Here is a 19992-nt window from a genome sequence, read left to right as displayed (position 1 = left end):
TAAAAATATAGCAAATGCCCGATGAATTATAAAATATTAGAAGAAAAATAATAGAGCAAATATATTATATAAGTTTATAAATCTTTATTATTATTTAGTTAAATATATTAAGAAATATAGTATTACTCTATAATATAATAAATAAAATATAAATATATATTTTTTTTTAGTTTTTTTAATTTATTAATTAAATAATACTAGAATCCAGGATCTCTTTAAAAAGCAGGAATAAAAATAGAAAATATATTAATAAAATTATTAATTTTAAAAGCTGTAATATATTCTCTGAAGTTATTATTTTTATTTAATATAATTTTATTTATAATATTAAAATACTGAATACAGGCCATTTTAATTACAGTAGTTAAATAAAATTTTAAACTTAAATCTAGATTATGTAATTTCTATCTTCTGGTATTAAATATAATAATAAATAATAATTTTATATCTAATATTACTCAGGAATAGTACTAGCAGGAAAAGAATTTAATAATTTGATAATTTAATAATAAATATTTAAAAATAAATTATATTTTATTATATCTTATTATATTTTTTTTATATTTTTTATATTCTTTTATTAAAATATTATTAATTAGCTATTTATTCTAGTGATTTATAAGATATTTATATTTAAATAATTTTTTAAGTTCTTTTTAGATTAAACTAGTGGGCGTGGACTAATTCTGTATAATTAAATATAATAATTAAATTTAATATCTTTTTCAAAATAATATATTTAAAGATTTTTCTTTAGAAATTTCAATTTATGACAGCTATTTACTACTTAAGAATCTTAGTAAAATTATTAATACTACTAAGTATATCTGTAGAAATCTTATTAATATTAGTATTATATCTAGTATAATAAAAAATTAAATAATATATTTTATAAAATATATCTTTTATTATCAGAATATAAATAATATAATACTGAAATATAAATATCTTAATAATAGTTAATATTATAAAAAACTTTTTTTAAAATATTAGAATTATTATTTATTATATTTAAATAATATATATAAAAAAAAACATATTTTAATAAATCATGCCTGTAATACACGATTCTTATTTTTAAAAATTTTAAAAGATATATTAAAAAATTTAATATAAGAAATATGATGTAATAATAAAAAAATATTAAAAAATAAAAAAAAATAAAAAAATACTTCATTACTAAATAATAAATAATAAATAAATAAATAATAAGAAAATAATAAAAAGTATATAAAATAATTATAAAAAAATAAATAAAATAATCGCGAAGCACCAAAAGTATAATAGTCATAAGAAAAAAAAAGAAAAAGAGTATTAATATAAAAGATTCTTTTATCTATATTTTCTTTATAATAGATATTATATAAATATAACTAAATAGTAATAAGATTATATAGAAATAATATATAATTTTATTTATATTGAATCTTCCGCGGGTTCCCCACTTTTTATTAGGAAATTTTATTATTTTAAATTAAAAATATATAAAATAATATTTGAGCCAGGTGGCTCGTCCCAGTAAAAAAAAATTATTTATAATAAAGTAATCCAGCTATCAGGCGTAAGGTTATTAGAAAAATATATTATAATAATTTTAAGAATCATGAAATTATTAATAGAAGTTTTATATTTTCTTAATATTTATAAGATATTAATTCCTCTGTAATAGACTACTGATTTTTCAAGGAATAATTTATTTCATGGATATAAGCTATCTTTGTCATTATCATATAAATAAATATATAGTATTCAATGGCTGATTCCCCATCTAGTTAGCAGGCTTTCTACCCTGACAAGTAGATCCTATCACATCTAGAAGCTTTTATATATATAAATTATGTCAGGATTAATTTCTTTATCAATATTAGTAAAAAATATGGTATTCTGACCAGTTATATTTTAAATAATTATTAAAACAGTTACTTACACTGTTATTATTAGGGATTTAATTCTATGTTTATAAAATTTCTTCAGTAGTCAGATTTTAATAAAAAATAGAATGCTTATAAAAGATCCTGATATTATTATTTTAAGATTCTGAAAGATCTTTATGTAGATAATATTAAAATAAATATCATATTATTTAACTGTCTTGACAGCTAGTAATTCTAGTATCTTAATAGATTATATAGTATTTTATCTAAATAATTCCAGGCTTATAATCTGTTAAACAGTTATAATATTAATATCTATAGAATTAACCAGTTAGCTGTATTAGATTAGTTATATTACTTATTATTTATTTATCTAATTACTGCAGGTCCTCTTTATAGCCTTTATAAAAGAGATAAGTAAATTTCTAATTTATAATATAGGATTAGGGCACCTGGTATAGTAATTGGTTTGGATCAAACCACCAGGGCCAGGTGCCCTACACCGCCTTGTTCGGAAACAACTGTAAGAAAAAATCTTAAATAAAATTTAATATTCTTTTTCTTATAAAAATTTAAAACAAATTTTATTCAATTTTTAGTTAAGGATCCAGCAGACTTATTTAATTTTAAAATTATTAATTTTACAATAGTTTTTTTAGTAGAGCTTACTATATAAAAGATTATATATTTAAAAAAGAAAATACTTAAACAGTATTAATAACTTAATATAATTAATTTGCTTTTTTATTTATATTAATAATAATAACTATAGAGGTAGTATTGGAGTAATAATAATTATAAAAGTTAATATCATTTATTATTTTATAGACTATAATATAATATATATAATATATATTAAAAAACTTATTAATATTAATATAATTTTAATTTTTATTAAACATCCATACTCTATAAGTTATATTATTAATAATTATAATATTTTTACTTTGCTGACTCTAATATTCTTAAAAAAATATAAAATATATATTTTTATAAAATGAAATTCAGAATATTATCCAGACTAGATATTTTATAGAATAATCCGCGGCATGTATAACAGTAATGAATAGTAATATTTTATAATATTATTTAAATTAATAATACTAATTTTAAAGAAAAGTATTTTTTAAAATAATCTAGTCTTCTTCTCTGGATCATTAATTAAGATATTATTATTATTTAAATTTTATAAAAAAAAACAAAAATAAATTTAAAATTATTTTTTTCTTATTATATTATTTACTAGGATTCCTGTACAGATTTACTTTTTTTAATTTATTTATAATATATAGTTCTTAATATTTTAATAGTTATTTTATTTATTAAATATTAGATTATATAAAACTTCTTTTTATCTTTTTTAAATATATATATTTATATTATCTTTATAGCTGCTTTATTGGTTTTTTTGTTTATTTAACTTTATTAATACATTCCAGACAGGATTACTATGTAATTCATTTTTTTAAAATTATTCTATTAATTACTTTTATAAGTATTAGTATAAAATAAAATATATTAATATTAATATTATTCAATAATATAATACCCGCACCCAGGCAGGGTATGTATATGATTAAAAATTTTTAGAATAATTTTTAATTAATAATTATTTAATTGAATTATTCTAGTACTGGCATCTTAATAAATCAGAAATTAAATTAAATGAATATTGATTTATAATTAATATAAGATTAATAATAATTTTATAATTATTTTTTATATATAATTACTTTTTTAGAAAGCAGCAGTTCTAGATTAATTTTAATAATTAAATTAACTAATATCTTTATCTTAAGATCTTAATAATTATATTTTACTATAATTTACATTAAATAATATAGATTAGAATTATTAATAATTAGATATTTATTATAAAAATTATAATTTTATAAAAGATTCTTAGTATTAAGATGTCTTCCTATAATTTGGAACTATAAATATTAGATATATAAATAATTTTATTCTCAGCAAAGCTCCGAAAGATTACAATATTAAAATATTAAAAATAATATTAAATAAATTATATAATTATATAAAAACAGCTCTATAGGATTTGTGTATATACAATTATTTAAAATTTATAATAATTTAAATATAATCTTTATATAATTATTATATTAAGATCTTGTATTTCTTTTTCTTAAAAAATATATTATAATTTAAAAAACTCTTCTAGTAGTTACTTTATAATATACTGATTTATAATATATTCATTAATAATTATTATTAATATTATGTTTATTATTATTATTAAGGCTCAGTGAATCCTCATTTTGATTATTATTAGAATCTATATATTTATTATTTTAATAATAATTTATTAATTTAATTTTATTAACCTGGGCGGCCAGGGGTTCTGTATAAAAAAGATTTATTATTATTTATATTTATTATTATATTATTATTAATTTTAAGAACAAAGACGGGTGCTTTTTTATAAAATCATTTATAAATTATTTTAATATTCCGAGACTGATTCTGTTTAGTATCTTAAGATTTAATAATATACTATTATTTATCTTTTAACTGCGTCTAGAAGCTTTTATAGTCTTTATTATAATAATTCTTACTTCGAGTTATTATAGCCTTTTTCTTATTCTTTAAATTATTTAATATAATATAATTAGCTAAGTCTTTAATCTTATAAGATAATTATAGTATTTTATACATAAATTATAACAATATCAAATAATTCATTAGAAGACTTTTTTTATATATAATATCTGATCAGGAAGTTAACAGGAAATCTAATAATATAATTTAATATTTTTAATAAATTATTTTTAAATATGGTTTTTTTATATTTACAGATACAGTTGTAGACAATATTTTAATTAAAAAAATATAATATATATAATTTTTATTGATATTATTCTTATAAAAATAATTAATACTTTTATAGTTTTTTTATATAGTATGTACAGGCCAAGTACTTATAATAATATTAATATATATATTTATAATTTATATTATTTATAATATTATAGAATATATTAAACTTGGTTATAGATTGTAATATTAAAATTATTATTAAATAAAATATTTATAAACATAATCCTGCTACTAATATAGTTATTATTAAATTTTATCATTAATTTATATAAATAATCTTTTTAAATAATTTCTTTTTATAATCTGGCTTATCTAATATATATAATATTTATTAATATAGTAATTCAATTGTTTAAATCCTAATTTCTATATTAGAATAATTAAATTATTATATTAAAGATTTTTTATATATATAATTCTAGATTCTCCACTAGGAACTTTAGCTTAATTAAAAATTTAAAAATCTTTATCAAGATTAATTAAATTAGTCTAGTGTTATTATCTTTAATATATATTTTATTAAGCCAGTTGGAGATATATAATCTAAAAATTAATATAGAATTTTATCTTATTATTTCTAAGTATAATTATAATATTAAGATTATAAGTATTATAGAGTTTCTATTATTTAGCATCATAATAAACTTAATTAATTTAATTTAATTATCTTACTGTGAGTATATAATATTTTTAATCTTTATAAAATTTTTTATAATTATATCTAGAAGAGGGGCTCTTACTATTTTCTTTTATAAAAATAATCATAATATTTAAAAAATTTAAAAAGATACTTTTTAGAGACTCATATTTATTATTACACTTTTAAAAGTATTCTAAGTTATTAATATTATTTAATAAGGTATTTGTTTGAATATATAAATTCTTATATATATTTAATTTAATTACTTAAGATTATATAGTTCTTCTAGTAACTCATTATAATATTATAATTATATAATATTAAAAAATACGAGAAAAGTAATGTAGATAATAACAAAAAAACAGTTAAATATAACTTTTTAAGGGTATTAATTTCTAAAAGCCATATAGGCGTGCTTTTGCAGAGGTACTTGAAACTTTCTATATATAATTCCAATTCCAGCAAGGCTCCCATTAATTATATTAGTTTATTAGTATTATTTAAATACTGATATCTTTAAATCTATAATCTCTGTATATAATAAATTTCATTGAAAAGAAATTATTACAAAATCAATAATTTTAAGATTAAGTAGGTTTGCTGGATTTTTATATAAGAATTAAATATAATTTACAGACGGTTTTTGCAGCAAGATAAATATTAGATTTTATTTAAGATTTCTTTAATATTAGGATATTAATACTATATATTACAACAATATTGAATAAAACAATAGTACTAGGATTTATAAGTAGCTCTTTTTAATTATTTATCTAAGAATAAAATAAAAAATATAATATAAAGATAGATTATAAGAATTATATAAAGTATTTAATATTAAATATTATGTCTCAAAAGTTTTGTATTTTATATCAATTATGTAAAGCAGCCGTACAAAAATTAACAGATTAGAATTATGATATATATATATATTAATAATCCAAAGTAAATATTTTATTATATTAAATTAGTCATTAAGAATAGCATAGAGACTAGTTCATTTGTTTTATTCTTAATTATTTTAAATAGACTTTTTATGATAGATAAGAATTAAGATAAATATTAGAATCATAAAGTTTCTATAGATTTGATTTTAATATTTTAGGAATCTAATAGTTAATCAAATTTTATAGTATAAAGATTATGGATTATAATTATAAAAAAATATATGTTCAAGTAAATCAGACTGCACTTAATCAATAAGAATTAAAATATATATATTAATTTTTATTGTTTATTCTATCTATCTGTGTTTGGAAATAAAAATAATTATTTTGAATAATAATATTAATAAAAATATAGATGTTATTTATATATCTAATTAAAAGAACATTTTTCTTATTATTTTATAATAAATTAAAAAAATATAAAATAAATAAAAGATAAAAGATAATAGAGAGTCCTCCAGGATATTGATTATAATTTATTCTATTTTTAGAATATTTTCCAGTATAATAATAATTATATATTAATTAATAAAAAAGGGTTGAATATCAATAATAAATATTATTACAAGATAAGATACAGTAGTATTAAAAATATTTGTTAATATAATATTTATATCCAGGTGGAATATATATATAATCAGAATCTTTTGAAAATAATATTTAGTAATTGTTTAATCTTATTTTTCTAATATAATTAGTAGATCAAAAATTACAGGGAGACATTACTACCACACTGTGAGAACCTAAAGACTATAATCACTAATCATGTCTGAATGAAGCCTGTGTATTTACAAGAACCAATAAATTTAGAAAAAAAAAAGAGAACCATCTACTTTCTGAAGATTAAGCTATTTTATATATCTTTAAAAATTAATCTTTATTTAGTAAGTTTTATCTTTTTCTATTATTTTTTATTAACTTTTTATTAACTTTTTTAATTTCTTTTTTTATTTTTTAATTAATTTTTATCTTATCTTCTAATAAGTTCTGTATTCTAATTAGTTTTTCAGAAATTATTATTAATAATTCTTTAAGTCTGGAAGATCACGTGACCTGCATATAATAATTATATAATAAAATATAAAATAATTAAAATTATATATATATATTTTTTAGATATAACTATCTCTAGATATAAGATTCCAATTTATTATTATATTATTATTATTATAATCAGAGAAAGATATTATATTAACTACTAATTTTAATTATAATTTAAATTAAATTAATAATCTAGCGCGGAAAGAATATTTTTTATAAAATATTTTAAATTTTTTAATATTATATTATTAATTATCTAATATGTTCATTCCAGTTTATTTTATTTTATATTATAATCTAGAGCCGTGTATATGGTTAAATAAAAAACTTTTAATTTTATATTTGATTTTATTCTTTATATATAATTTCTAGATATTATTTAAATATTATTCTAATAATAACTAGCGCCTTATTATTATTTATAATTTATTAAACGTGCACGACCCCCTCTGGGCGGGGCCAAATCACCTCCCTGCAGCTAAGAACAACACTCAACGTGCCCAGGAGCTGAAGCAGATCATGGAGCAGTATCTGCTTGTCTGCATGACCCCTGCCGGCATGATTACATAGCTAATCTCTATCACAGATCCTGATAACAAGAGTGATTCAGGAAGCAGTACAGGGAGTAGTATAGGAAGTAATATAGAATTATTGGAAGTCCAGTTAAGTTCTATTTTTAATCTTTGCATGATACTATGGAATTTAATTAAATTAGGCAGATATATACACGTAATGAATATACACGAGGATTCAGATTATTTATTAATAACAATTGAATTTATTATTTTGTTTATTTTACCAGAGGAAGTCTTATCAGAATTAAAAAGTTCTTAATCTTACTATACTGAACAGGATTCTATAAAAATAAATATTATAACTACTAGTTATAAATACAGCCGGGATTATTATATAACTTGATTAATATATAATAAATATTATAGAAATTCTTATTCTAGTTATTAACCAGACAGTCTGTTAGACTTATTATAAATTATTATAATTAAATCAATATTTTAAATAAGATATTATAAATTATTATATATACTTTAGCTGCAAGATCCTGAAATAGATATATATTATATATCTTAAGATATTCCGGGCATATAAATAAATTATATATAAAAATTATAAAACAGTTTACTAGCAGTAAATTACAGATATTAATAATATAATTACTGTATAAGAGACTATATAAAATAAAAAAATTATAAATTAATTAAATATATATATTTCTGCTAAAAATATTAAACAGTATATATTAGTTTCTAGAAAAAAAGATAAAGATTTTAGTAAATATTTTTTTTTATTTTTTTCGGTAATTAGACTTAATAATATTCGTGATTCAATTATTCTAAGTTAATTAAAATATATTTATTTAATAAATATAAGATTAATTAAATTATTAAACTATTTAAGCTGAATAAGACTTTTAATCTAGATATAATTTTTAATTAAATATTATAAATTACTGCAAGAATTTTAATTCTTATATTAATTAATCTTTTTAATTATTATATTATAACTGGTTATTATTTTATATATTTTTATAAAATTAAAATAATAATCCTTTATAAATTTGATAAATCTGATTATTTTATACTTTTATACTGAAAGTCTATTAACTAATTATCTTATTTAATATTTCTAATAAAATTATAAAAATTTTATTAACTAGCTGTCTTAGTTATCTAGTTAAAATTTAAAAATTATTTTTAAATTATTATTTTAGAAATATATAAAAATTAAAATATAAAGACTACTTTATATATTATACTAGAAATTATATATATCAGATAAAAATAAAAAATATATTTTTATACTATTTCTAAATATCTCCAGGGCTTTTAATAATATATTTTATAAATAATTATTAGATAATCTTTATAAATATTATATTCTATTAATATATATTAGTTAGCTTTGGAGCTTTCTGTAATAATATTATATTATATTAATTCTATTAAAATATATTATTTTATATATTTTAATAAATATAAATATTTTACAAGGATCGCTGCTCTCTTTAATTTTATATATCTTTTATAATATAAATATTATAATATAAAAAAATCTTTTAAATAATATAAATAATATTAAATATATTAATAATATAAGCATGGTTACAAGAGGCTTTATAAAAGAATAAAATTATAAAATTCTAATATAGAGATTTAATAATAATATAATATAATAATTATATATATATATTAGTATTTAAGTTATTAAAATTTTAGTTAGTTTTATTTTAATTTTTATAAAATAAATAAAGAGAGAGGCTTACAGCTCCTGAATTAAATTTTGAAAATAATAATAAAAAATATAAAGATTAGAAATTAAAAAATATTTATATAGAAATCAGCTAAGCTGCTTAGAGTAACTTTAAATTAATATTTAATTTCTATAAAATATCTTATTAATATTAATATAACTATTATAAAATATTTATAAATTATTATTATACTTAGAGAATCTAAATATAGTTTTTATTTATAAGATTTATAATATGTATATACAACCTATATAATTCTAATTATTTGATATATAATCTTAATTTAATATATATCTTTAATTGAAGATTTTAAGTAATGTTATAATAAATAGATCTAGATCTTTACAGCTATATAAAAATATAAATATAAATTAATTTCTAGAAATCTTTATATAATTAACAGGAATATATATAATATAAAATTATATTTATTACTAATATTAAAATAATTATAAATTTAGAAAATTTAAATATTTAATAGAATTATAAGTACTTTAATATATATTAATATTTTTAATAATTATTACTTTTATTTTAATATTTTATCATATAATTTATTTGAGCTGGCAGAAAAAATTCTTTTCTAATTATAAATATTTATATATAAAATCTTGAAATATATATTTTATAATTAACTTTTTATAATAATAATCCCTGCAGATAATTATTATTAAAATTAAAAAATAATTTAATCTTGAATATATTATATAAAAGTAGTTTTTTATTCTGGAAGTCTCTTAGATTTATATAAATAATTTTAATATTAATAATTATATAAATATAATTATTATATATCTAGATTTTTTATAAATTTAGCAGTTCTACTTTAGTATTGAAATAAAATAAAATATATTAATTATAAAAATAGTTAATTTATTATTAATTTTTTATTTAATTAAACAAGATCTAGTTTTTCTATATATAAAATAAGAATTAATTATATTAAATATCAAGAATTACTCCTATCTAAAAATATGTTTAAATAATTAACAAGTATTAAAAATACTTTAGAAATCTATTCAGGAATCTGGTTAATACTTATTACTAAAAATACTTAAGTTATATAATAAATTAGTATAAATTTTTAGTATTGGATTATTACTAAATTACTATTTATTTAAAGATTATATATAATAAATTAGCTAATCTCAAGACTAAAAAAACTATTAATTAATAAAGAAATTAGCAGAGATTCTAATATTTTTAATTATTTCAATAAAGCTTTTTACTCTGGCTTATACCCTGCTGGATATGTAGATTAAAAAATTATAAAAAATAAATAAGAAATATTTTCATATAAATATTATTTATAAAAAATTATTACTAAAGTTTATTTTTTATAATATAGTCCTGTATAATAATCCTTCCTTAATTAAATAAAATATTATTATATAACTCTGTATAAAAAAATTAGCTTTAATATATATTTATATAATATTAAAAAAACTGATACAGACTACTGCCTGTATAAGAATCTAGAAATAATATTTTATATATTAATTATATATAAGAAAGATAATATTTTTGAAAAATATAATATAAATATTAAGATTATAATATAAGGCCTGGCTATATTTCTTAATTTTATAAATATTTCATTATTAAAAAATATATAATAATTAATCTACTTTATATTCTATACAGGCTAGCTAATATATTTTAATAATTTTATTTTTTTTATAAAGATATTTATTAAATTAAAATTTATAGATAAGATATCTGCTTTTAAATCAGACTTTTAATAATATGTAATTCTTAATAATTCTAGCAGATACAGGTATTTTTATTTTATATTTATTTATATAAATTTAAATATTTAATAAAACTACCAGGACTCGTCCCCTAAAGTCTTTTTTTATATTTAAATAATATAAACTCTTACTACTTCAACAAAAGTTACTGAAAGAGAAGGAATTAGAAATAGAAAATTTAAATAATTAAGCTATATAAATAATAATAAATATAATAATAAAATTATAAATAAAATAATAAGTAAGATAGCAGGCAAGGTAGTAGATAATTATTAAAAAAGATATTTATGTATATATATAAATACTGAATATAATAAATATTACAGGAATAATATAGCAGGCAGTAAGAGACTAGTATACAAATAAAAGACTTAACAGAAGAATGTAATAAAAATATTTAATATAAGATTTAAACATGGTTCACACAGAATATAATACAAATTAATAATTATAATTAGTATTAATTAGTAATACAGTACTAAATTAGTAAGATAACTTTAAATAAATTATAGAATAAACAGATGTAAGGAATATACAGCACGAATAGTAAAGATTAAGTATTTAAAGTCTTTATAAATATATATATTAAATAAATAAAAGATATTAAGGCATCTATATACTACTGCTGCTTATATAACTTATTTATACAAAAAAGATTAAGGTAACTACTGCTATAGCCGAAGAAATCAGATAGAATTATATAACTTAGCTAGAATCTCCAGTATAGCCTGTAAGGTGCCAGAACAGAGTAAGGAATAAAACAAATAAACAAACAATATAATTTATTTAAATTAAAAATTAGATTTATTTTAATTCTTCCTAGTAGATTTCTTGAGTATAAATAAATTTTATTTATTTATTTATAATATTTTATACAGTCCTGTCCAGTAATCTGATAACTTATAATTAAATTATTTTAAATTCTAGTCTACTATAGTTATATAAATTTATTTATTAGTTTAAAATAATTTATTTTGTTAATATTTATTAATTTCTATAAATTGTCTATCTTAAGCAGCTAGAATATTAATATATATAAATTTTTAAATTTTTATTATTTATATGAATAGTTATTTAATTTTTTATTAATTTAAATTCAATTAATAGAATAATTATAACTCTATCTAATTAAAGAATATATAAGATTTATATCTTTATTTAATATAATAAAAATAATTAATTTATATGTATACTAGATAAAGCTAATATTATAAAATCTAAAATAAATAATAATTTATAAAAAAGATCAGATATTAAATTATATATTAATTTATAATTTCAGTTTATTTATCAGTCTGTAGATAATAAGGATTAATAATTTTAATTCAATTTTTAATAATATATATAATTTATTTTAAAAATTTATAATAAATTATAGTCCTATGTCTAATATAGTTATATTTAATAAATTAATATGTATATATAAATATATTAGAAAAATAATTATTTTTAAATACTGTATAAAATAAAACTTTTTTATAAATTAATTTATTATTATAAATACATTATCATACCCGTATTTATCTTTTAAAAAGAAGTAGAAATTTATTAATATATATTATTAAAATTTATCTAGTACTGGCAGTAGCTGGAGTAAACTAGAAAAAAAATTTTAATATATATCTTTGAATAATAAATTATATAACTTTTAATATAATTCTAGATATTTTTATATTATAAAACTAGTAATAATATTCCTTAATTAAAACTTTTATTTTTATAATATTTAAATAAATTATTAAGAATTATTAACAGATTTTATTTAATCTTTAAATATAGAGATTATTATTGTCTAGTACTATTAATCTATCTTTAAACTATAATAATTTTTTTATAATATTTAACTTTTATTCTTTACTCCTACTTAATCTTAATAAATCTATAATATTCTATACTTATAATTAATCTATAATATCCAGTCTATCCTAATTAAATTAAAGTTTAATAATATTAAAAAAATAATTCTAATTTATCTTTCTTTATTTATAATTATAATAAAAAGTATTTTTTTAACTAATCTGATTCAAGCAAGATTTAATTATAATGATTCTTTATATTTTTAATATATTAAATTTATAGTATATAAAAATATTTACTAGAATATTATTCTTCTTTAAATGAGAATGTTTTAAAAAATAAAATTATAATAAGAATTTAGGCTATTACACCTGCTGGATATTGAAATATTTATTAAATATAAAATATTTTAAAAACTAATAATAAATATATATATATATATATTAAATTACTTTAGCTACTATAATTGTTTAAGTTCTAATTATCATTTCTTTAATAAATAATCATTAATATTTTTTACTATAAATATTATAGTTTTATTCTACAGGGACTATAAAATTAAAAAATAATAATAAAATATTAATTATTTTTTATTTTTTAAAAAAATATTTTAATAAAAATTTTATTTATTATATTTATTTCTAGTTTCATTTCTTATATTAAATTATAAATTATTAGAATAAAAATTCTAGTCAGAAATTTTTCAAATAATATAAATATCTTTTAATATTATACTAATTAATTAAATAAGATTTTATTTTTATTAAGTAAATTAGAGATCAAGTAGTTTAATTATAATTTTTAATAGAATAATAATAAATATTATAAAACTTTAAAAATAATTATTTTAATTTTCAAGAAATTAACTACCATGCTGTTATTTCCAATAATAAATTCTAAATATTTAATTTAAATAATATAAAATTCATATTTATAAATTACTACCTGAGCCCGGTTTCTTATAAATATCTTAAAAATTTCTTAATATAAATTTTATATTTAGCTTTATTATTATTATAAATGAAAATATTATTAATATATACTGTAATAAAGAAGTCTAGATATTTTATACATATTTTATTTATTAATTATTAACAGGCTACTGATCTGTTCAAAAATTTAAATAAAATTATTTTATATTTAAATATATTATAATAGAAGTATTATATCTATTTTTATATAAATATAATTCCTTTTTTGTTATTTTTCAGATTTTTTTGTTTCTAGAAGTTTTTTATATATTTATAATTTATAATTTATATAAATTAAAATATATTTAATATCTTAACAAAAATTTTAATAAAAAATCCTATTCACTTTATGACTAAGATTTATTATATTAATTTTAATACTCTTTTATAGAGATATCTATAATAGATCTATTTTATATATTTTTTATTTTTAACAAATTAGACTATATAATAATTCTATTACTATAATCTAAAAGAACTTTTTACTTATGAAATTATATTCATTAAAAGATTATATTATAATTTTTAATATTAAGAATTAGAAATAGCTCGCTACAGAAGAATTAATTATTTGTAATAAAATCTAATCTAGATTATATAAATAAATTTATTTAAATTTATTATTAAATTTTGAAATATAGATAAAAATATTTAACAGAATTATATTGAATTTAAAATATTTAATTATAAATATTTAGTCTAGAGTTAATAAGTATTTTAGCTTTATAATTATATTAAAATAAAAGATTAAAATTTCGATAAAAAAACTAGATTTAAAATTATCTAAAAAATAGGTATATTAAATAGTTTATAATTAATATTAGTTTCATTTAGAATAAAGATTATTTTTAGATATTAATTTTTTTAAGAATTTTTTTACTTTTCGCTTTTATATTCTTAGACTCTATTAAATCAAGAATCTTGAATTATTTACGATATTTATTTTTTATTTAACAATAAATCTTTTTATAATTAAAATAATAATTTTTATATACTATTCTTATTCTGTAGTAATCTATTTTTTTTATAAATTAAATTATAAAAATTCTAGAAAAACTATCATTTAAGTCTAGTTTTATAGCAGTAAAAAAAGCTTTTTTTTAAATATTTTAGATTGTAAGATTTTTTAGCTTGTTAGATATCTGGGTATAATAATTTATAAATTTATAAAAAATAATATTTAATTTATTTATTTTTAATATAATTAATATTATTAATTTATTAAATAATTTATAATAAAATATCTTTTCTTATTTTAATATAGGGACCTGTGCTTTAATTATAAAATATATAAATCAAAATTAAAAAATATAAAATTTATTGAAATTTCTTATAAAAAATACAAAACTTATTCTTTATAATAAATAATTAATTTAGATTTTTATAAATTTTTTAAAAACCTTTAATATATTTTTAATATCTTAAAAAATATCATGTCTGTAAATTTTAGTATAAAATATAATATATATTTAAATCTATCTTTATAATAACTATGAATATATATTTATCGAAAAATTAGAAAAATTAAAATAATTAATATTAATTAACATCATTTAGCATATCTGATTTTCTTTTATAATAATAAAATATAATAAGATAAGTCAGATTTTATATTTTTATTTTTTAATAAGTTATTTAGTAAGTAACTTATATGAGATTATTAAATTATTATAAAATACTTTTTAATTCTTTTGTATTTCTTTTTTTATTAATTTTATAAAAAATTTCTATAATTTTATCAGATTCTAAAATTATTTAATCTTTTTATTTCTGTTTCTAATTTTTCATCTTTTTCTTAAAAACTTAATATTTAATATTAAAATAATCTAAGAATTAAAATTATTCTAAATTTTAAATATTCTATCTAGGCTTTTTACTATAAGAAAATCTAGGAAAAAAATATGTCTTCTAATATTCTAAAACTACTTATATTTAATTGATTAATCTTTTATTTGTATTTTCTTTTAAAGTAATACTGAAATGCTTATAAAAATAATAATTTGTCACGGTGCTAGCCGTGGAGTACGGCCCGGACTGACCGCCCGGGCATGTGACCCGAAGAGACATAAAATACACCAGTCTCCCAGATTCTATTTATAGCTTCGAGCTATATCTTATCTATCTTTCTATATATAGTCTAATTATAATTAGCTAGCCAGTCTTCTGTCTATTTTTGTTTTCTATTTAAATTATCTTTTTACTACTCTGCCAGCCTGTATCTTAATATTATATAACTTTTTTTTAAAATAGATAATTAATTAGATACCTGTTATTCTGTAATCCCTGATTAATCTTAACAGACTCAAGAAATTTATATAATATATCACAGAAAACCCTGAAGAATAGTATAATTACTATAATTAAATCTCAGTCTTTATAGTGAAAATAAATAATAATTACTTTTAATTCTAGCAGAATCTTATTATAAGAAATATTATAATAGTCTACTAAGTCCAGCAGACTATAAATATTAACTATTAGCTTATTAAAATATTTATTATTAAAAAGATTACTATCAAGAAAAGAAATTAAATATTAGAAGAATATATAAAAATTATTTAAACTGTTATACCTGCAGTCAGTATCTCTGATTAAATATTTAAATTTATTATTAAGAATATAATAGCTGCTTCAATAAAAATAGCTTTATTAATTAATTCTAATTTTTTTATTCTTACTCTTCTCTCTGAGTATATTTTTAATTTTAATAAGTTTAAAAATAACTATATTAATTTTATCTGATTTATCTTCCAGATCTAAGAAAAAATATTTATTAATTATAATTACTATCTAATTTTATAAGCCTGTATATTCTATATTATAAGCTGTTTAGAAAGAATATTATATAATTAAATCTAGTTTTATATTAAAAACAGAATCTGTATTCTAGCAGATTATATAAAGATTCTAAAACTTTTATAATATATTTTTAAAGATTCTGATTATTCTTATAATATCTAATTAGAATTATATTATCTGAAATAGAGTAACTAGAAATTTAATATTTATTTTATTAAATTCTAATATCTAATTTAACAGGCCAGAATATATCTGGATATATTACTTTTAATATTAAAAGAAAATATTAACTATAAATTAAAAGCTATATTTCTGAATAATATTCTGTCTAAAAAAGACTACTATATTCTAGTCTATTTTTTTAATTTTTAAATAATAATTTTTTTAATTTTTAAATAATAAAAAATTATAATATACTTTAGATTCTTGTAACAAGTCCTAGAAGCTACTTATTAAATTAATTAATCTTATTTTTCTTAGAAAAGTCCTGCAGAAGCTTTCTACAGATCTTATTAATAAAAAATCTTTTATTTTAGATTATAATCTTATAAATCTCTTTATTTTCTACTGCCTGTTATCCCAGTCTAGATCTATTTAAAAAAAAAGAAAAATATTTTTATTACAGCTTTAATTAATATCTGATCTAAGACTGTTTTAAATTTAATATTTATATTTAGTATACTAGCTACTCCATATATCTAATTTTATTATTTAAAATATACTTATTATTTTATTATTATCTCTTATTCATAGTTTTATTCTTAGTCTATTTCCTAACTTTTCCAGTACTTTAATCTGTCAGGATATTATATTTAAAATATCTATATTTTCCAGATCTAAGTAAGCAGTTAAAAAAATTTATTTAATTTAAATTACTGCTAGATTATACTTCTAGTATAAGTTTATATTTTATCTAAAATTATTACTAGAGGACTCTTAATCAAAAAAAACTTTAATAAACTGACTTAATAGTAACTTTTATTATACTAAATCTTGAAAAAAATAAATTTTTATTTATATTATATTTAATACCAGCTGTATTATATTCTGTATTATAAATAAAAGCTAGACTGAGATCCAGTAATTACTATTATATTTTTTAAAATATTCTAAATTTATCATAGGATTTAACAGCTATAAGAATAAGACTAGAATAATTATCTATTATACCTGAGCTATTCTGAAGATATATAATTATATTAAAAAAAATATTTCTTTTCTAGTTATCTAATTAGTTTATTTTTTAATTATAATTAATCTATCTTGGCTGAAGCTCTATAATCTTTATATAAATTTTATTAATTATATTTTTTAATTTACCAGTTTCTATTACCAGAAACTTTGTAATATTTTAATCTAGTTAATTAAAGTCTGTATTTTCTATAATATCCCAGCCTGCGCCCGACCAGTAAATATATATTTATCTAAATTTTTAAGAAATAAAAATATCCAGCCTGTCTTTTTAAATATATATATTATATATATTTACTAAAATTATCTTATTTATATAATTATTATTATCTAGTTTAATATAGTATTCTACGCTGCCCCTGACCAGGAAAAGCTTGAATTATCTAAGAAATTCTAGAAATTTATTAATATATTTTTATTCCAGGAAACAGAGAAGCTCCTGTCTTATTATATTTATAATTATATTATTATTTTAAAGAAAGAAAAGATCCCGCTATTCAGATCTTTATATAAAATATTTTAAAAAGAATTAATAGTTCTCTATAAATAACTAGTCAAGAATTTATAAAAAGAATTTATTTATTCTAGCTTTTTTCTAATAATCTTTCTAGTTCTGTTTATCAAGAAACTAGATAAAAATCTGAGATTTTATATAGATTATTATATTTTAAATATTATTTTTGTCACGGTGCCTGCCTGAATCCTGCCTGTATCCTGTTCCTGAATACCCTTATATAGTGTGCGCAGTGTAAAGCCATCAGCTTTATATCCTAGTCCTTTTGCTAATAGTGCAGCGGGAAGTACCTGGAATGCGCACCCAGTATGCCCCGTGACAATTTTAGTTAAGAATTATTACCCGCTGCTGCTGGTTAAAGAGACTCTAAATAATCTAAAAAAAATACAGTACTTTATTAAAATTAATATTATTAATATCTTTAATAATATCCAGATTATTAAAGACTAGAAATATTTAATAATATTCTATATAAGACTAAGTCTTTATAAATTATTAATTATATTATTCAGGTTATCAGAAGTCCCTGCTATCTTTTAGTATTATATTAATAATATTTTATAAGATTATCTGGAAATATTTTATATAACTTATTTAAATAATATCTTTATTCACAGCTAAACCAGAAATAAGTATTTAAATTATATTAAAAAGATTTTCTAGAAGTTCTATACAGCTAGCCTGTTTATTAAATTATTTAAATATAAATTTATTATTTCTGAAATTAAGTTTTTAAATCTTATTATAAGCTGTAACAGGTTCTACATAAATTCTGAGAAAATCAGAATTATTATTAATTAATTTATTTTAATTTATATTACTAATATACAAGTCTTTCTAGACTTCAGTAATTTCTATTATTATTTTATATAAGATTTCTTTAAGTTAACTACTCTATTTATATACTTTATTAAAAAAAATATTCTCTTCCAGTAAAATATAATCTACTAAAATATCTTTAATTATTTATAAAAAACTTTTATTAATACCCCTGTACTCCAGCCCTTTAATTAAATTTATAAAATAATATTTAAAATTAATATCTTTGATTATATCTTTACTAAAATTTTATTTTAGTATAATAATAACAGCTTGCTATATTTTATTATTTTTTTCTTTAAAAAATATATTCTAACAGAGTATAATTATAAGATCTATAATAAAGAATCTTTTATAATTATTTATTATTTTAAAAAATAATATCTAGAGTTTGAAAAAATCCTGTTCCTGATCTAAGTTATTACAGATTATTATAATCTAAAATATTTTATATTTATTAAACTTCTGAACTGCTGCCAGACCTGATAATTAAAATTTTTATTTTATTTTAATTTTTATATTATTTATTATTCTAGATATTATA

At 16.2% G+C, this 19992-nt stretch overlaps 1 protein-coding gene across 1 annotated transcript; it reads left to right on the top strand.

Annotated features, from left to right (window-relative positions):
- Positions 1–18713: 18713 nt before the first annotated feature.
- On the top strand, positions 18714–19028 carry BO87DRAFT_264316 (uncharacterized protein; the record flags this gene model as incomplete). Its single annotated transcript, XM_025618882.1, has 2 exons — positions 18714–18803; positions 18963–19028. Coding segments are annotated over 2 exons (156 nt in total), but the record flags the coding sequence as incomplete, so codon positions are not given.
- Positions 19029–19992: the final 964 nt, after the last annotated feature.

Source organism: Aspergillus neoniger (genome assembly GCF_003184625.1).
Source record: "Aspergillus neoniger CBS 115656 unplaced genomic scaffold BO87scaffold_72, whole genome shotgun sequence".
Classification (NCBI taxonomy): domain Eukaryota; kingdom Fungi; phylum Ascomycota; class Eurotiomycetes; order Eurotiales; family Aspergillaceae; genus Aspergillus; species Aspergillus neoniger.
Note: the sequence above shows the minus strand (reverse complement) of the source record. Positions and strands in the feature narration are given on the sequence as shown.